We start from the raw sequence: 21,648 nt of genomic DNA, 5'->3' as shown, positions 1-21,648 counted from the left end.
TGATTTCGTTTTGTCTGTATTATTTGGCATCTGAGTTGCTGACTGGCTTCTCTAACACCCAGTTTGGGATATATGAAGCAAAAAGAAAAGGGAACTCATTGCTATATTGTTCCTTGGACTCTGAAGTCCCAGCTAGTTTGCCTTTCTCTCTTCACCTTTCAAAGTATTCTTTTTTTTTTTTTTAATTTTTTAAATTAATTAATTAATTTATTTTTTTACAGAGACAGAGAGTGAGTCAGAGGAATAGACAGTGACAGACAGATAGGAACGGAGAGAGATGAGAAGCATCAATCATTAGTTTTTCACTGTGCGTTGCAACACCTTAGTTGTTCATTGATTGCTTTCTCATATGTGCCTTGACCATGGGCCTTCAGCAGACTGAGTAACCCCCTACTGGAGCGAGCGACCTTGGGTTCAAGCTGGTGGGATTTTTGCTCAAGCCAAATGAGCCCGCACTCCAGCTAGCAACCTCAGGGTCTCGAACCTGGGTCCTCTGCATCCCAGTCCGACGCTCTATCCACTGCGCCACCGCCTGGTCAGGCTCAAAGTATTCTTAGATTGCTTTACGTATATGTAATATCCAGGTTTTTAAGCTATACACAGTAGAAGGAATAGAAAAAAGTAAATCTAATCTGTCTTTCTGTACCCTCAAATCTCTACTTAGTAGTTTTTAATCATAATGTAATATACACTTATATTTTTCTTTATATAGTACTCATTTATATCATTTAAGAAATTTTTTATTGTACCAAGAACCACACCTAATTTTTCTCTGAGGACTTTATTAAAACATTTTGATCTTAATTCCTCCAAAATAATATATTCTATTTTACCATATATTTGTTTATGTGTTTTACTGCCTTTTTCTAATTAATAAACTATTAAATTAGTTAACAAATTTATGTATTTGCTTTGTCATATTTATAGTAAACATTTTTCACTTGGTTTTAAATGATCTTTGAAGAAAAGATGTATTACTTTATAATATTGTGGATCAAAAAAGGGATACATACCAAACTTAACAAGCTCAGGGAATGCTCACATAGCAGATCTTACAACCTCAGAGATAAAAAATAAGCACAGAAGATGGTCTGAAATTAAAACTTTTGAACTATTCTCCAGGGCATTTTTTCAGTCTGTTGAGATTTTGCTTCTCAGAAATTGTTGTCAGCTTGGCCCAAATAAACTCTTAGATTTTTCCTTAGGATATTCTTTTGTTGACAATGTTGTCAGTACCAGCATGATCCTTTGTGATTACTTTATTATTTTATATGAAAATGTACTTTCCCATTCTGAAATAAGTTTATTTACTTTCTTTTATTATTATTATTTTTTATTTCTTAAACTACTGCTCCTCAGTGGAAATTATTTTAATTAATATGTAAGATAATTATGTACTTTTTTCTTCACTCAACTATTTTTTCATAGTAATAGTTTAAAAATCATTTTCTATAATGTTTCTCTAATTTTTTTTAGAAAATGGAATTAAAAATAGCTTTGGCTCTGTTTTATTATTATGCCTTGTGAAAATGCCAAATTTTTAACAAGTACATTATTTTTTGGAGAAACAATTAGGGGAGTAGACTAAAAAGCAAATAAATGTTTTACTTTTACTACAACCAAATTAATTCTCATAAATTACTGCAAGACTAAATACTTGAGTTTGTTTGTTTGTATTATTGTTCTTCTTATTCAGATTGATCCATTTTTCTTTTTCAGTGTACTATTTGAGTCTTTTTTTTGTTTGTTTTCTGTTATACAAGTTATTATTGATCCAATCCTAGCTTAATGAAGAAATTTAAAGTTTCAAATGTGAAAAAATAAGTTTAAATATATATTGCAAGCCTGACCGGGTGGTGGGCACAGTGGATAGAGTGTTGGACTGGGATGCGGAAGACTCAAGTTTGAGACCCCGAGGTCACCAGCTTGAGCGAGGGCTCATCTGGTTTGAGCAAAAAGCTCACCAGCTTGAACCCAAGGTCGCTGGCTTGAGCAAGGGGTTACTCTGTCTGCTGTAGCCCCACAGTCAAGGCATATGAGAAAGCAATCAATGGACAACTAAGGTGTCGCAACAAAAAACTAATGATTGATGCTTCTCATCTCTCTTCGTTCCTGTCTATCCCTCTCTCTGACTCTCTGTCTCTGTAAAAAAAAAAAAAATATATATATATATATATATATATAGCAAAATATATAATAAAAAATTTGAGGAAATCAAATGTTCCTTTTACCAACAGACATTCTAACCTTTGAATCTTAAGATACAGGAACCAAAATTTGTAAAATTGTAAATAAAAAAATTTTAATATTTCTCTCTCTCTGCACACATACAAATACACAAACACACACTCCAACACACACATACACACACACCCTGTACATAGAATCAAGTACAATTTATATTTACCTTATTTTTATCACATATAGTGCCATCATGTACATAGAGATTATTAAGAAGTTTAGGCACTGATCGATTTCTTACAGATCCTGACATACATATATTGCCTCCAAGAAAAGTATATTGAATATCGAAAGTTGTGTTTGGTAATACACGTGCATGTGTCCAATGACAAACTATCTTTCCACAAAGGGTATTTCTGGCAATATAAAGCAGAGAAATTTTCACTTAGGGACAAATTGTATTAGATAAATAATAATTCAAAATGTGAATCTAAATCAAAATGTTATTCAGACTATAACACCGAAGCTATTCATAACATACACCATCTTATGAAGTATAACATATAAATTTATCTGTATGTAGTATAGTCAACTCTCATTTGAATTAAGTGACTCATTGCAGAAAACACACACACACATTTGGAAAATTAAAGATTTTCTAAATACACACGGGAAATTACAAAAGGCTCCATGACAGTTTCCAAAATCATCTAGTAGAAAATTCACTTCTTCTGAACACAGGTAACTAGAACCTTTAGCAACTGAAAAAATAAAAAAAGTTCAAATTACTCATCTTAAAAAATAAAAACTGAAAGTGTGGTAAATTAATATAGAGACATCTAGACAGTGGCAAAGCTTAGTCTGTGTCATCTACTACAGTGGTCCCCAATTCCCAGGCCGCAGACCGGTACTGGTCCGTGGGCCATTTGGTACCGGTCTACAGAGAAAGAATAAATAACTTATATTATTTTTGTTTTACTTATATTTAAGTCTGAACGATGTTTTATTTTTTTTAAATGACCAGATTCCCTCTGTTACATCCGTCTAAGCCTCACTCTTGACACTGTCTCGGTTACATGATACATTTATCCGTCCCACCCTAAAGGCTGGTTCGTAAAAATATTTTCTGACATTAAACCGGTTCGTGGCCCAAAAAAGGTTGGGGACCACTGATCTACTACAGATTGTTAATTTGTGATCAGAGAAAAATTGGTATCATCATGCAAAAATCATTAAGAAAGCAATTATTTGCTCTCTTATATACAATTCTAATAATCTATCCCTTTTGCACCAATCACATGAAATTTGACTAGTGTGTTATATTCTCTTTGTCCTATACTTATTAAACCCATTTTTCCTCTCGATATAATTCAAAAGTATTTGATTTGAAATTTTACTTTCAAATTTGTATTTAAATAAAGAAATGCCTTTTATTGTGGCTTATTGGGTGGATCACCAACTTGAGAAAACTACAGTTTAAAAAATGAACCCCAGAAAGAACACACAACTTATTACATTTTCCAAATAAGTCTGAACACTGTCTATCCGGATCTCGGCATAGTCCTTGATAGCAGTAGGCCGTGTTATTATTGCATGGTTCGAAATCAACAGCTCTCATGTCTGGCGCACAAAGCTCAGATGTTCCAGAGCAATATTCTGAAAAATCACATGGATCTGTGCTCTTCCGACATAAGTGTCCCCTTTTGTAAAACTGTGAGACAAAGAGAAACAAATATGTTTTAAGTAGTTAACCAAAAATGTGAAAAGATTAAATAGGATCATTGCATTTCTAACCATCATTTGGATGCTATTACGTATTAAGTACTTAAAGATAATTATAAATTATCTTTCCACGAGCTCTCTTTCCACAAAGGGTATGGGTGCAGAATGGTAGTGAATGTAAACTGGCTGAAAAAATAATAATAAAGGTTCTAGAGAAATAGATTGGGGAAAAAACCAAATGTCCATCAATGAATGAATAAATTGTGGAATATACATACAATGGAATATTGTCAGCTGTATATGGAAATGGAAGATTGATATATGCTAAAGGTGAATAAACTTTGAAAACACTATATTAAATGAAGGAGGCCTAACACCGAAGGTCCCATGTTGTATGGTTCTACTTATATAAATATCCAGAATAAATAAATCCATAAAGACAGAATGCAGATTGGTGGTTGCCAGAGACTGCTGGGAAGAGAGAGAGGACAAGTGCTTAATGGGTCAGGAGTTTTCTGTTTGGGTGATGAGCATGTTTTGGAACTAGATAGACGTGCTAGTTGCCCAACATTGTGAATGTATTTTATGTCACTGAATTGTTTACTTAAAAATGATTAATTTTATGTTATGTTTTGCCTCAATTTAAAAAAAAGGGGGGGGGGTCTAGTGAAAGCTTTCATAATTATAACATTGTGGTCATACTAAATATTTACCTCAAGATAAATAAAAAAATTTTTACATCAAGCTACGCATATTTGTTTTTCAACATTTAACTTTTTGGAAACTAATTGTACTCCAGAAATGCTGTACTAACTCAGGTACTGGTCTTAACCATATTTCTAAAATTTGCTTAATGTATGTATTTTTTATTTCAAGTAATTTTTCTTTCAGGCCCTACTCTACCTTTATCATGAGGGGATTATGAGTCATAAATTTGCTTCTGACTCAAGATGATAATCAAAGCACTTCTCCCTAGACACAGTAATTGGTACAGTACTGGGGAATTTAACCTAGCAGGATCAGTCATGGTTTCTTCCACAACCAAGGATTAAAATAGATTTGGGGAAGGGAAAGATCCTTGTACTCTTCTGAAATATTGTACTATGGACTAGAAAAGCCAGGAGGTACAATGAGCTAGCTGTATTACATATGGAGAAATCTTGTTTGAGGACTGTCAACAAAAGTGCAAAGATATTCAATAGATGTATAAAATAAGAATTCTACTATTCTCATTTTAAATGAAGATTCACTTGAGCATGAAATTAGACTCATTTTTTATTTAAGTTTTATAAGTGTTTGTTTTCCTTTGCTTGGCCATTATCAAGGTACCACATTTTGAGATAGTGTGGATGGATCTAGAGACCATTATGCTAAGTGAATAAGACACCCAGAAAAAAAAAATAACGAATGATTTCACTTATACATGAAATTTAATGAACAAAATCAACAAACAATATAAACAAACTCATAAATACAGAGAAAAGACTGACAGCGCTCAGAGGGGAGAGTTTAATGGGCTAGGTGAAAAAAGTGAAGGGATTAAGCAGTACAAACAGCTAGTTGCAAAATAGCCACAAAGATTCTCTTTGCAGCATGGGGAATATAGTCAATAATGTTAAAAACACTGGGTATGGGGCCAGGTGGGTCTTGGGGCAACAGGGCACCATTCTGTAGAGCACATGGTTGTCTGGCCACTTTGCTATACATCTGAAACTGGTGCAGAATGGTAGTGGATAAAAACTGTGGCTGAAAAAAAGTAATATTAATAAAATAAAAGACTGAGATGGTGAATGGGGGTTTTGGTTTATTTTCTTTATAAAACAAATTACATAATATTTTAATGTCTTAACTATTTTTTAGGATAAAAAGAACTCTTCTACTTATTCTTCTAAAAATTGAAGTCATGTAATGTCAAATGATAATTTAGTCACTTGGTATTTTGATAACAAAAGCTATATATCAAAAAGTTTTAACATTTGTTATTGCACTACCCTATTAAAATTATAGTCTATCTAAAGTGTAAAATAAAAATAATATTGAGATCAAGCTTGACTTTAAATTTTTAGTAGGCCTGATTTTAAAACCTACATATAGTTAGAATTGTCATATCTTCAAATGTTTCTACACATAAGTGTTTATATATATAAGTACAGTATTATATTTGTAATATATATATAAAGGACTCATAATCAACATCATTTTGTACACATTCAAGAGAAAAGATACAACTGATCAATACATAATCAGTTTGATACAGTACTAACAACTTTTTAAAATCACATATAGAAATGTCTGATTACTGCTTAAAACAAGTTATTCACTGTTATGTTTCAGGAAAACAGCTGGTTAGACTTTGTCTTTCATAACTGTGTCCTTGGAATGTCTATCTAAATAGAAATGTTATTTTTAAACCATTGGACCAAATTCTTAATTTTTGGAAAAGCATTGGTGTAAATTAGCCTTGTTGAAAGTAAGCAGAGAGAAGGGATTCCAAGATGGTGTTGGAGTAGGTAGACGTTCCAACTGCCACCACCCAGGACCAAATTGGATTACAACTTAATTTAAGAATAATCATCTTGAAAAACCAACTTTGGACTAAACAAAGAGGAATCTATAACCAAGGATCACAGAAGAAGCCACATCAAGACTGGTAGGAAAGGGGGAGCTGCAGAAAGGGCTGCCTTGCTCCCAGGAGCGAGCAGCAGCTAAGGGTCTGAAGGGACTCTCACTGTGAGGAGAGTCACCCTAAGAGATATGGGTCCTCATCCGCTGGCCCAGAGCCCCAGCCTAGAGCCCCAGAGCATAGAAGAGGCACCTACACAGCATTTGGAGGTGAAAAGAGCCAGGTTTCTGTCTTTGAGAAAGAGATGGGACTCTTGGAGAACAGGTTCCATCTTAAAGTGCCCATGCAGAAAATCTCATTCTCAGCCACTTACCTAGGGCTCTGGTAGAGGGAGAGCTGAGAGAACAACAGTTGCATGAGGAGAGTGTAAAGTTGGAGTACCAGGGAGAGACATGTGAGGGACGGCCACTGGAACCCCTGTGCTGAGTCATTCTCCAAAACTACAGTTGTCATCTTTCTTGGGTGAAGTAGTCCCCTCTGAGCAGCATCAGCCCAGGGAAAAGCAACTGCTTCACCCTTGGGGGTCTCTCTTACCCAGTCATGGCAACAGGTCATTCTGAGAGGCCAAGAAGCTAGGTGCACGTCAGTGAATCAGTTTTCTGGTGTTAAGGCTACAGATTTCCCCACATACTGTTGAGTCTAAGACTGGTGCTTTCAGCCTGACCAGGGAATGGTGCAGTGGATAGATCATTAGACTGGGATGCAGAGGACCCAGGTTCAAAACTCCAAGATCACCGCCTTGAGTGTGGGCTCATCTGGTTTGAGGAGGGCTCACCAGCTTGAGCCCGAGGTTGCTGACTTGAACAAGGGGTCATTTGATCTGCTATAGCCCTCTGGTCAAGGCACATATGAGAAAAAAATCATTGAACAACTAAGGTGCTTCAAGGAAGACCTGATGCTTCTCATCTCTCTCCTTTCCTGTCTCTGTCCTTTCTGTCCCTCTCTCTCTGCTTCTGTCACACACACACCAAAAAAGGCTGATGCTTCTGTCTCATAGGAGACTCAGTAGAAACTGTCCAGACTGCAGGCAGACCACAGCTCTGGGTCTTAGAGGCCATACCCACCAGACTCCTCAGGTCACACCCTACTGAAGTCTGTGAAAAAAATCTGGAAGACTGACACTGGGCTGAGAGACTGAGCCACACACATATCCTTCCTAATCCCTGAATAGCTGCATGCTCTAGACTCTACCAGAGGTTTTTTTCAGTGGCCAAGCCCAATAAGCAGCCAGCAGACAGAAGCTGCAGGAGGAACCTTGGCCTTTTAAGAAGACCTTCCCCCAGGTCCAGAGTGAGTAAAAGCCAGCCTAGGTGTGCAGCTGGCATTCCTATGTGTACTTGGGCCCAGCAGAGGCAGCTACAAATTTTGGATTGTTTGTAGCTCCATGAAGACTGCTGAGGGCCAGTCATGGGCAGTGTCTTCCACTGATTTGTGCCAGGTTCCTGCCAGGGATGCCCAGGGCTGGCACATCAAGTAACTAGCTGCAGAAAGTTTTGGTTCCGGACCTAACAACCCTTGCTAGAGTGGTATCTTAAGGAAGGGCCCCTCACACCTTGCCAAGCTGAGGCGAGTCCCACTGTCTGTGATCAGCACTGGCACAGCAGCTCATGTGCATTGGATAGAAAAGAGTGTCACAGTCAGCAGGTCTGGGTGCTGGATATCCTGCCTTGCTGGGCTAGATTCCACAGGAGAAATGGAGAGAGGCTTGGAGCATGGACAGCTAACTTGTGGGTTTTTGTGAGCATATTGTTGGATCTTCTCAAAAGGCTTAGCCACCTTTGGGGGGGCACAGTCAACCCCAGAATAGGACTCTCTAAGTCTTCCTCCCTGATACTAGGGTCTCACCAGCTGGAAGAACTTCTGCAGAGGGGAATGTAAGCCATACCAGATCTGAACCTGCTGCTCATCTTGTTGGAGAGAGATGAAATTTGAGTATCCAGCAGTAACTGAGAAATTAGGTTCTGGAATAAGGGCCACAATCCCTGTACTGAGCTCCTTATCAAGAGATACCTGATGTAAGGGGCCCCACAAACACTTTATTCACAACCTCAGCTGCCCAAACCCACCAAGCATGCAACCTGTAGAGGGGTTGGTTGTGTGAGGTCAGGCTGAGCCCACACTACAGTCTTTGTACATAAGACATGTGGGAAGACCAAGCAGCTTCAAGAGGAAGAGGAGCAGCTGAAAAGTAGAGACAAATCTTACAGAGCTTGGGGATTTTATGGAGCTGCTGTCTTCTCTAAGTAACAGTAAACAAATCCTTATACAAAGGTTGGCCCCTCTCACAGTACCCAGGCACAGAGAACGCAGAAACAAACAACAAAAACTGCAGTACCTGCAGACAGGCAGCCCACAGTTGGTTACAAACAACAGTTGATACCAACCTAAGATGATCTAGAGCCAATACAACTGGTAGTGGGTTGCAAACAGCACCAAACCTAGACTCAGCTAGCTACACAAGCAGCCAGCCCAAAGAAGTCTAGCAGGCAATAAACACTATGGAGAATAAATACACCCAAAAGGACAGACATTGCACAGTGTGTCATACACATGATCAAGGTTGACCTTTAGAGCCAGCAAGCCAGAAGGGATAACTGTTTATCCACAAAAGGATAAACTGCATTCAAGAGTCACATACAAGAGGAAAAATAGTATCCTCAAGTAGCATTCCTAGAGCAAGAAAAACCGGTGGTCTGGAGGTCAATACCACCAAGTCCATCTTCCTCATAATGACACCACAAAAATTTTAAAGTCAGACAGCACTACCTAGTACATAGACAAAATAGGCAGACAGAAAAATTCAACCCAAATGAATCAAAAAGAGAAATACCCAGAAAAAGAACTAAATGAAATGTAAGTAACTAAGCAACCAAATGCACAATTTAAAATAATGATTTTTAGGATGCTCAAGAATCTTAGAGCAATCATGGAAGGACATAATGAGCACCTAAATAAAGAGATAGCAAGAATCAAAAAGACATTAGAATGATAAAAAAAGAACCAGTCAAAATGACAAATACAATATCAGAAATGAAGACTGCACTAGAAGGAATCAACAGCAGGCTGCATGAAGCAGAAGATAAAATCAGCAATTTAGAGGACAAGTAAAATGAAAGCACATAAGCAGAGCAGCAAAAAGACTGAGGAAAATCTAAGAGGCCTCTGTGACAACATAAAGAGAAATAATATACACATCATAGTGGTTCCTGAAGGAGAAGAGAACAAACAAGGGATAGAAAACCTGTTTGAAGAAATCATAGCTAAAGATTTCCCTAAATCAATGAAGGAAAAAGTCACACAAGTTCAAGAAGCACAGACAGTCCCATTAGAGAAGAACCCAAGAAGGCCTACACCAAGATACATCATCATTAAAATGCCAAAGTTAAGAGACAAAGAAAGAATACTAAAAGCTGTAAAAGAAAAGCAGTACTTACCTACAGTGGAGGCCCCATAAGAATGACATCTGACTTTTAAACAGAAACACTTGAGTCCAGAAGTAATTGGCAAGAAATATTCAAAGTGATGCAAAATAAGAACCTACAACTAAGACTGCTATATCTCAGCAAGGCTATTATTTAAAATTAAAGGAGAAATAAAAAGCTTCCCAGACAATAAACAAACCAACAAACAAAAAATTCTCAAGGAATTCATTACAACTAAACCTGTACTGCAAGAAATGTTAAGGGGCCTTCTGTAAAAAGAGCAAAGACATAAAAATTCTAGAAAAAGAGGATTGTATATTTAAAAAATAAAATGGCAATAAATGACTACATATCAATAATAACCATACTAGATCAACTGAATTTAATTGACATCTTCAGAACATTTTACCCCAAAGCAGAAGAATATACATTCTTTTCAAGTGCTCATGTTACATTCTCTAGGATAGACCACATGTTAGGACACAAAACGAGTCTCAGTAAATTTAAAAAGATTGACATCATATCAAGCACAATGGCATGAAACTAGAGATCAACTACACTAGAAAAACTGAAAAACATTCAAACCTGGGAGCCTAAATAGCATGTAATCAAAAACACAGGGTGGGCCCTGGCCGGTTGGCTCAGTGGTAGAGCGTCAACCTGGCGTGCGGGAGTCCTGAGTTCGATTCCCAGCCAGGGCACACAAGAGAAGTGCCCATCTGCTTCTCCACCCTTCCCCCTCTCCTTCCTCTCTGTCTCTCTCTTCCCCTCCTGCAGCCAAGGCACCATTGAAGCAAAGTTGGCCTGGGCGCTGAGGATGGCTCTGTGGCCTCTGCCTCAGGTGCTAGAATGGTTCTGGTTGCAGCAGAGCAACACCCCAGATGGGCAGAGCATTGCCCCCTGGTGGGCATGCCAGGTGGATCCCGGTCAGGCGCATGTGGGAGTCTGTCTGACTGCCTACCCATTTCCAACCTCAGAAAAATACAAAAAAAAAAAAAAGACACAGGGTGGCTGCATGGATAAGAAAACAGGACTTGTACATTTGCTGTCTACAAGACACCCACTTCAGAACATAAGATACACATAGACTGAAAGTGAAGGGATGGAAAAATTATTTCATGCAAATGGAAATAAAAAAAAAAAGCTGGGGTAGCAATACTTATATCTGACAAAATAGACTTTAAAACAAAAGCTATAGTAAGGGATAAGGAAGGTCCCTACATAATAATAAAAAGAGCAATACAAAAAGAGGGCATAACAATTGTGAATATTTATGTGCCTAATATAGGAGCACCTAAATATATAAAGCAGATTTTGATGGACATAAAAGGTGAGATCAACAGCACTATTATAATAGTAGGAAATTTTAATACCTCATTAACATCAATAGATATATCCTCCAGACAGAAAGTTAAAAATGAAACAGCAGCTTTAAATGGCATACTAGATCAACTGAATTTAATTGACATCTTCAGAACATTTTACCCCAAAGCAGAAGAATATATATTCTTTTCAAGTGCTCATGTTACATTCTCTAGGATAGACCACATGTTAGGACACAAAACGAGTCTCAGTAAATTTAAAAAGATTGACATCATATCAAGCATCTTCTCTGATCACAATGGCATGAAACTAGAGATCAACTACATTAGAAAAACTGAAAAACATTCAAACCTTGGAGCCTAAATAGCATGTAATTAAATAATGAATGGGTTAACAACAAGATCAAGGAAGAAATAAAAAATTTCCATGAAACATTGAAAATGAACTTATAGCAACTCAAAATTTACAGAACACAGCAAAAGCAGTCCTAAGAGGGAAGTTTATTGCACTACAGGTACACCTTATGGAGCAAGAAAAAGCTCAAATAAAAAACTTAACCCTGAATCTAAAAGAACTAGAAAAGGAACAACAAATAAAGCCCAGAGGAAGTAGAAGGAAGGAAATAATAAAGATTAGAGCAGAAATAAATGATGTGGAAGCTAAAAAAAAACAAAACAAAAAAAACAATTCAAATGATCAATGAAACCAAGAGTTGGTTCTTTGAAAAGATAAACAAAATTTACAAACCTTTAACCAAGATCAAGAAAAAAAGAGAGAGGACTCAAATAAATAAAATTAGAAATGAAAATGGAGAAGTAATACTGACACTGCAGAAATACAAAGGATTATAAGAAAGTACTATGAAGATATATATGCCTATAAATTGGACAACTTGGGTGAAATGAATAAATTCCTAAAAACATACAATCTTCCAAAACTCAATCTGGAAGAATCAGAAAACCTAAACAGACCAATTACAAAAAATGAAATTGAAACAGTTACCAAAAAACTCCCAAAAACAAAAGTCCTGAACCAAATGGTTTCACAGGCAAATTTTACCAAATATTTAAAGAAGAACTAACACCTATCCTTCTCAAGTTATTTCAAAAAATTCAAGAAAAAGGAAGACTTCCAAGCTCCTTTTATGAGGCAAGCATCATCCTCATTTCAAAACCAGATAAAGACACTACAAAGAAAGAAAACTATAGACCAATAACCCTGATAAACATAGATGCTAAAATTCTCAACAAAATATTAGCAAACCGAATACAGCAATACATTAAAAAAAGTCATACATCATGATCAAGTGGGATTTATTCCGGGGAGGTAAGGTTGGTACAATATTTGTAAAAATCAATCAATGTGATTCATAATATAAACAAAAGAAAGGATAAATATTACATGATTATATCAATAGATGTAAAAAAAGCATTTGATAAAATACAGCACCCATTTATATTAAAAACACTCAGCAAAGTGGGAATACAGGGTACATATCACAACATACTAAAGGCCATCTATAACAAACCTATAGCCAACATCATACTCAATGGGAAAAAATTAAAGGCAATCCCCTTAAGGTCAGGTACAGGGCAGGGGTTCCCCCTTTCACCACTCTTATTCAACATAGTTTTAGAAGTCCTAGTCACAGTAATCAGACAAGAAGAAGAAATAAAAGGCATCCAAATTGGAAAAGAAGAAGTAAAACTATCATTATTTGCTGATGACATGATACTGTACATAGAAAACCCTAAAGTCTCAGTCAAAAAACAACTAGACCTGGTAAATGTATTTGGCAAGGTGTCAGAATATAAAATTAATATTCAGAAATCAATGGCATTTTTATACACCAACAATAAATTATCTGAAAGAGAAATCAAAGAAACAATTCCCTTCATTATTGCAACAACAACAAAAAAATAAAGTACTTCAGAGTAAATTTAATCAAGGAGGTAAAAGACATGTACTCAGAAAAGTATAAGATATTGAAAAAAGAAATCAAGAAAGATATAAACAAGTGGAAGCATATGCCATTTTCATGGATAGGAAGAATAAACATTAAAATGTCTATACTACCCAAAGCAATCTATAAATTCAATGCAATTCATATTAAAATACCAATGGCATACATCAAAAATATAGAACCAATTTTCCAAAAATTTATATGGAACCAAAAAAGAACACAAATAGCCTTAGCAATCTTCAAAATGAAAAATAAAGTGGGAGGTATCACATTTCCTGATATCAAGTTATATTACAAGGCCATAATAATCAAAACATCTTGGTACTGGCAGAAGAACAGGCATACAGATCAATGGAACAGAACAAAGAACTCAGAAATAAACCCACTCCTTTATGGTCAATTGATATTTGATTAAGAAAAGAGCATACAGGGGGATAAAGACAGTCTCTTTAATAAATAGCATTGGGAAAATTGGACAGACACATGCAAAAAAAAGAAACTAGACCACCAACTTATACCATTCACAAAAATAAACTCAAAATGGATAAAGGACTTAAATGTAAGTCTCAAAACCATAAACATTTTGTAAGAAAACGATTTAAATGTAAATCTTAAAACCATAAACATCTTGTAAGAAAACATAGGCAGTAAACTCTTTGATATCTCTTATAGCAATATTTTTGCTGATTTATCTCCATGGGCATATGAAATAAAGGACAAAATAAACAAACGGGACTATGTCAAACTAAAAAGTTTTTGCATTGCAAAGAACACCATGAACAAAGTAAAAAGACAACCCACACAATGGGAGAACATATTCGCCAATACATCTAATAAGGGGTTAATAACCAAAATTTATAAATAAATAAAAAAACTTCTAAAACTCAACACCAGGAAGGTAGACAATCCAATTAAAACATGGGCAAAAGAACTGAATGGATACTTCTCCAAAGAGGACATACAGATGGCTAATAGAAATTTGAAAAAATGTTCAACATCATTCATCATCAGAGAAAAACAAATTAAAACCACAATGAGATACTACCTCACATCTGTCAGAATGGTGCTCATTAACAAATCAATACACAATAAGTGCTGGAGAAGATGTGGAGAAAAGGGAACCCTCCTGTACTGCTGGTGGGAATGTAGACTGGTGCAGTCGCTGTGGAAAACAGTATGGCATTTCCTCAAAAAACTAAAAATGAAACTGCCTCTTGACCCAGCTATCCCACTTTTAGAAATATATCCTAAAAATACAAAATCACTGATTCAAAAGAAGATATGCACCACCATGTTTATTTCAGCATAGTTTACAATAATCGAGGTCTGGAAACAGCCTAAGTGTCCGTCAGTGAACGAGTGGATTAAAAAGCTGTGGTACATATACACAAAGGAATACTACACAGCTCTGAAAAAGAAGGAAATCTTACCTTTTGCAATGGCATGGATGGACCTAGTGATTATTATGCTAAGTGAAATAAGCCAGGCAGAGAAAGACAAATATCATATGATCTCACTTATATGTGGAATCTAATGAACAAAGTGAACTGAGGAACAAAATAGAGGTAGAGGCAAGGTCATAGGGAGCAGAGGGACAGCAGTAGAGGGGAGGGGAATGAGGGGATGAGGTCAGAGAAGGTGAAGGGATTAGTGAAACTATATATACATAACACATAGATACAGATAACAGGACAGCAAATCCCAGAAGGAAGGGGGGAGGAAGTTAGGGGGAAGGGGGCAAAAGGGTGTAATAGGGGACAAGGAGGTGGGGGTGGGGGTGAGGGAGTTATATTGAGTGGAACACTTGAATCCATGTTAACACAATAAAGTAAAATTGAAAAAAATTTAAAATAGTAAGATATAAGATATTAATATCATATAAATAAATAAAATGCATATATATGCCCTGATAAAATCAAGGGAAAAAGTCTAAAAAAAATAAAAAGAAAGTAGAGAGGGAAAAAAAATAGAAAGCCTTTTTCACTTACGGACAATAATGAAAGACAGCAGAGTATAAGACACTTGCCAGACTTAAATGACAGCTAAGCCAAATTCTATAAAACAAAATAAAGTCCATGTTAACTAACAGTACATTTAGCTGCTACTTTGAGGCCCTCCTTTGCAACTTGTACTGTGAATTTTCACTCATCCACATACAGTGATTATCTCCATTTTAAGGAACAAGCCTCTGGGATGTAGACAAAGGGCAATGGACTGTTAAGGGAAGATTTATTACTTAGTATCACTGATTTAGAGACAAAGGTCAAGATGAGAGCTCTGATGAAGAGAAAAGCAAAAAGATTTATTGCTAAGTAGAAACCTAATCATGTGCCTTGAAAACAAACGACCATTCTCTAATTACTAGCTGGTAGAGTAAAAAAGAACACACATAGAAAAAAGTAAAATAATGTTGCAAAAAATTTCACTGACATAGAAAAAATAAATCTGGCCAAAATATCTCTCAGTCAGCTTTTATATTTGTTATAGACTTGTGAAAGTGATGCAAAGTGAGATGCTACATTGATGCAATCCACAGAAAACATATCCTACTAATTTCTCAGATGTGGCTATAGAAAAAAACTAAATGAAAAACTTCCCAACGGAAGTTAAGAATTCAATACACTGCTAGGCTAAGAGGTCTTGCTAAAACTTAACTTCACTATTTTATATGATACATATTGCTGACTTTCCTGTATGGATTCCTTTTCAGTTATTTTCAAAATGAGGAGTTTTAAAATTACTGTCTTTTATTTGAGTATTGCATGTCAAGTGTGTGTTGGGTGGTTTATTTATAATTTTGCTCTAAACTGTTTCATGAATGAAGAGTTTCATCCAGGCATGACCAAAAGGAATTCATAGCACCCAAATAATCCAAACTTGGTATAAATACAATAACTGGATGGGTCTTGAAGAAAATTTGAAACAATATAGTGAGTAATAGAGATAAAAGTAGGCAGAGAAAGACTTAAGGACATCATCTAAATTCTAAAATCAACTATGTATGAATTGGGTGCATAAAGTAACATTTAAAAAGGTGTATAAAAACAAATTTTTTAAAAACTAAAACAAAATGAACACACAGTAACACAAAGAATTCATGAAAAAAAATGTAATATTTTGAAAGATTACCATGCAAGTTTTTTTATTACAGCATGCTCCACTGCCACATTCTGAAAATCCAATCAGTGTGCAATTTTCCAAGTGACAGCACTTCTTAAAATCACATTTCTAAAAGCAAATGCAATTAAGTTAAATAGTAGAAATTTTCAATTAAATAAATTATTTTATTTGTTCAAATAAACTAAGGTTTGTCTCTAAGTCAATTACAGTATAATTTATATTTCTTTATTTCTTTATAACACTGCTTTATTTAAACATGATTTTGCTGTAGAAAACAATGCAATAAATTATTCATGATTTCCTGCTCAAAAAATTGAATTGTTAATAATTTAATGTAATTGTTTTCAATCCTCTTCGATTTTAAAATTATATGCAGAATACATTTTTTTCATTGAATACATCATAAGTATTTTTTCATATTACCAAGTCTTCTCAAGAAATAATTTTGGACTCTTCCCCTTCTCCTTCTCTGTCTTTATCTCCCTCCTCCTTTCCCACAGCCATGGAAAGGTTGGACTAAGTTGGCCCTGGGCACTGAGGATGGCTCCATGGCCTCACCTCAGATGCTAAAATAGCTTGGTTGCCAAGCAACAGAGCAATGACCTCAGATGGGCAGAACAACTTCAGGTAGGGAGCTTGCTGGGTAGATTCCAGTTAGGGCACATGCAGGAGTTTGTCTTTCTGCCTCCCCACTTTTTATTTAAGAAAAATTTTAAAAATTGTAATGATTTGAGGAATATTTAAGTTATGACTGTGACAAAGGAGAGGTTTCTAAATTATAATATTTTAGTAATGTAAAAAATATTTCAAAAGGGAATTGCTGTCATTATTATTTTTTAGCTCCAAAATGTTATATTAAATACTAATTCAAACATTTATTGAAGTCTTGGAGTACAAAAATAGTAAGTGCTCTTTAAAATAGCATACTCTGATTTCCTTCTTTCTATTCAGTTGTCTACTTAGAACAAGAGTGATGTTTTCTCAGACTAATAGTAATATTTAAAAATTAACAAAGTGTATAACTAAAAATAACTAAGCATTATGTCTGTTTCAATTTTATTATTTTTATTAATAATGTGTTGAGAATTTAACATATATGCACATTCTGCCTTATTTTACATTTCTCCGCATATATTTTGGTTGATGTATTCTTCTGTTTATTTCCCTTGTTTGTAAGCACTCTTATATTAATGATATATAAGATATTCTGTCACAATCATATCATTTTTATAATGGCCTGCACTGAGAAAATTGATTGTTTTGCTGTATGCCTTTTAAGTATATACAACTAAAGTCAGAGACAGATTCTACCATTCAAAAATTACAGGAGTGGGCAAAAGTAGATTTACAGTTATAATACAAATAAATAATAAAAATTAATTAATGATACAATAATAAACTCTATTTTGTGTACTCACAACTGTAAACCTACTTTCACCCACTCCTGTATTTTTCATATGTTATTATACTATACCCAGTTATAAAAACACCAGCTAAGTTTCAACAAAGGTAGGTGGAGCTCAGCATCAAGAATCATTAAAAGTGGTCCAGGATAAGGAGGTGGGGGGTAGGTAATGAAAGCCCTGTCATTGGACACCATATCTGATTAAGACCTCAATCACGTGTAGTCATATCTGACCACTTACACCATTCATTTCATCCACTGGCCCTGAATTTCTTTGATAGTCATTGGTGCCTGAAGTTTGGAATCAGATAACTTTATCCCATAATTAAGTGAAGAACAGTTATGATTCCAATATTCCCATTTTGTTAACAGACCTTTATAAACCAATGCAAATCAAGGGGTTAGGAAAACCCCCCAAAAGTTCCATTGAAACAGAATGGCCTCTGACACTCGTAAACACCACAAACAGGAAACTGTTCATCTGTAAGAGAACACCTTACAGATAAAAACACATCTGTAAGTAGTCCACTTACTACTTTATCTAACCTACAAGATCACTAGGGGTCTTCCCTACAAGACTTGTCTCATGCCAAGAAAACTTAATTTACTGGAGATAGTATACATCTAAGTCTTCTACACATTGATGATAAACTGCTGATACTTCACAACAGTGAATACTGATGAAAATGTGTCAAAGATAGGAAAAGATCATTTAAGCATAAGAAAATTCAAATCATTAAAATATCCTCTATTTAAAGTTATATATACATATATAGCTCTTGACATACCACATTCACTTATTGGTATACACCCCTGAGAAATGCAAGCTTATGTGCAGCAACAGACATGTGCAAGAGTATTTGTAACTGCATAAGTCTTAATAGTCAAAATTTGAATTAAATTTAAATTTTCATTGACATAGAATGAATGAACTATAATATTCATATAATTAATTCTAAGTACAATGAAACCTATCAAGGCCCTCGCCACTGGCTCAGTGGTGGAGCATCGGCCCGGCATGTGGAAGTCTCAAGTTCCACTCCTGGTCAGGGTACAGAGGAGAAGCAACCTTCTACTTCTGCCCCCTACCCTCTTCTATTTCTCTCAGCCATGGCTCAAATGGTCAAGCAGAGTTGGCATCAGGCACTGAAGATGGCTCCATGGCCTCAGTCTCAGGTGCTACAATAGCTCAGTTGCTGAGCAACAGAGCTGTGGTCTGGCCAGTCAGAGGATCACCTAGTAGGGGTTTACTGGGTGGATCTTTGTTGAGGTGCATGCAGGAGTCTGTCTCTGCCTCCATGCCTCTCAATAATAAAAATAAACTATGGGACTATATAACTACATTCAAAAACTGATAAACTTTATAAGTAAAATATTGGGTGAAAGACCAACTTTCAAAATGAAATATATAACATAAAGGTAGAAAACAGTCAACCAAACCATATTGTGTAGGGATGCAAAAAACATGATGTAAAATTATGATGAATAGCAAAGCACTAAAATGATTCCAGAAGAAATCTTTGACATGCAGAAAGAAACTTAAGAAAACAAAAAGAATGGTAGGTGAAGCAACTATTTTCTGAATAAAGTATTCATAGTACTTTTTACTGCAAATGTAAAGATGAAAGAAATGAAATATTAACAATATTGTATGTAAGACAATTGAGTTGTAAACCTTATTATTTTGGGAGAAGGTAGGCCAGATATAGTTGAACTTTAAATAGGCATGGCAAAAATGATAAATAAAAAAAAAATAAGCCTGACCAGATAGTGGCGCAGTGGATAGAGTGTTGGACTGGATGTGGAAGGACTCAGGTTCAAGACCCCGAGGTCGCCAGCTTGAGTGCGGGCTCATCTGGCTTGAGCAAAAAGCTCACCAGCTTGGATCCAGGATCGCTGGCTCCAGCAAGGGGTTACTCAGTCTGCTGAAGGCCCGCAGTCAAGGCACATATGAGAAAGCAATCAATAACAACTAAGAAGTCACAACGCGCAACAAAAAACTAATGATTGGTGCTTCTCATCTCTTCGTTCCTGTCTGTCTATCCCTCTCTCTGACTCTGTCTCTGTAAAAAAAAAAAAAAAAAAAAAAAAAAAAGAGGAAAAACTACACATCCACTAAGTCATAAAATAGAGGAGAAAAAGAGAACAAAACATAAGTCAAAAGAGATGTTAATATTCAATTTAAGAACTAATGTGACAAAATGAACATAGAAAATAAAAAATTTTAAGACAACTTAATTTACAGAAAATTCATTCTAGAGGAGTTTAAAGGAGTCATAACAACTAAATATTTATATAATAAGGTATCCTGGAAGAGATGCTGGGACATAAAGAAGTCATTTGGTGAAAACAAATAAAATCTGAATAAACTATGAACTTCACTTAATTTAAAAATATGCAAAAATATTCATTACAATAATGTCTAAGGTGATAATCCTATAAATCAAACACAGATTAAATAATAAATTAAAACAATGTAGATTAGTAAATAGTACAGAAAAACTAAATAAGAATAGAGAAATATGGAGAAAACAATAAATTAAAGGAAGCTAGTGTGTGCAGAGATAAAGATGATAGATAGATAGATAGATAGATAGATAGATAGATATAGATAGATAGATATAGAAGTAGATAAATCAGACTAAATAAACTGTAAAGCAGAAAGCAACATTAAAGATTTAGTTTGAAGGTAAAATTCAAATTTCTAAGAAGGCGCCATATAAAACAGTTTCAAAATATTGATATAAAGAATAAATTGAGTAAATTATAGTGAGATTTAGGCAAATCCAACAGTATTGTTGGAGGTATCAATATTATTTCTCAGGTGCTGAGAGGCCAGGCAATCAAAATTAATAAAATACAAAAGATTTAAGTTATTCACTTGCAATGAAAATACAATCAAGTTATACAGAATTTTGTCTCTAACAAATAGAGAGCTTTCATATTTTCTGGAAATAGATATGCCATTTACAAAATCATCATGCATATAAAGGCTGGCACAACAAAATTCAGTGATTTAGTTACCTTACCAAGCACAACTGAAAGAAAAGATAATAGCAAAAAAAACTAAATATAACAATAACAAACAACTAAATATAACAATAATAAACCACAGATTATGATTAATTCAATCTGTACAACCAAGTTAAAATAAATGAAGTTCTCCAGATTCAAGGACTAAAATTAAGAAATGGGGAGGTAAACAACTCCACACATTTTATAACTTAAGGAAGCAATGTAGTCACTTGGGAAGACTTCAGGAGATGATTTAGGTGATGATTACATCATTGATAGTATTGATATTTACAGTACAAAAAGGTAAGCATTGCTATTAATGGTTATATAATGAAGAAAATCTGATAGAATTCATTCTACACTTTCTCCAAACTTAAATTTTCAAATGCTTCAAACTCAGGATGAGTCAGTTCTCACATATCCCATAGCTCCATATCTTTTTTTTAAAATTAATTTTAATGGAGTGACACTGATAAATCAGGGAACATATGTTCAGAGAAAACATCTCTAGGTTATTTTAACATTTGATTATGCTGCATTCCCATCACCCAAAGTCCAATTGTCTTCCGTCACCTTCTAACTGGTTTTCTTTGTGCCCTTCCCCTCCCCCAACCCCCTCCCTCTCCTCCTCCCACCCCGTAACCCCCACACTCTTGTCCATGTCTCTGAGTCTCATTTTTATGTCCCACCTATGTATGGAATCATATAGTTCTTAGTTTTTCTGATTTACTTATTTTGCTCACCATAGCTCTATATCTTACATATTTGTTGAAATGATGCAGCATTTGTAAAAAACACCCTCCCTTTTGTATCATATCTATATTCATAGTACTATGTGAGAAACCAAACCAAATCTTTAGATATTAATGTCTGT

At 35.2% G+C, this 21,648-nt stretch overlaps 1 protein-coding gene across 1 annotated transcript in view; it reads right to left on the bottom strand.

The window, feature by feature from the left end:
- LOC136404134 (A disintegrin and metallopeptidase domain 3-like) overlaps positions 1–21,648 on the bottom strand; it is a 189,509-nt gene that overhangs the window by 5,825 nt on the left and 162,036 nt on the right. The window contains exons 22-25 of the mRNA XM_066383596.1: positions 16,364–16,462; positions 3,697–3,892; positions 2,852–2,942; positions 2,408–2,597 (exon numbers count right to left, since the gene is read on the bottom strand). Of these exons, the coding sequence (XP_066239693.1) occupies positions 2,408–2,597; positions 2,852–2,942; positions 3,697–3,892; positions 16,364–16,462 (576 nt within the window). The remainder of the gene's footprint in view (positions 1–2,407; positions 2,598–2,851; positions 2,943–3,696; positions 3,893–16,363; positions 16,463–21,648) is intronic.

Source organism: Saccopteryx leptura, chromosome 4 (genome assembly GCF_036850995.1).
Source record: "Saccopteryx leptura isolate mSacLep1 chromosome 4, mSacLep1_pri_phased_curated, whole genome shotgun sequence".
Lineage (NCBI taxonomy): Eukaryota > Metazoa > Chordata > Mammalia > Chiroptera > Emballonuridae > Saccopteryx > Saccopteryx leptura.
Note: the sequence above shows the minus strand (reverse complement) of the source record. Positions and strands in the feature narration are given on the sequence as shown.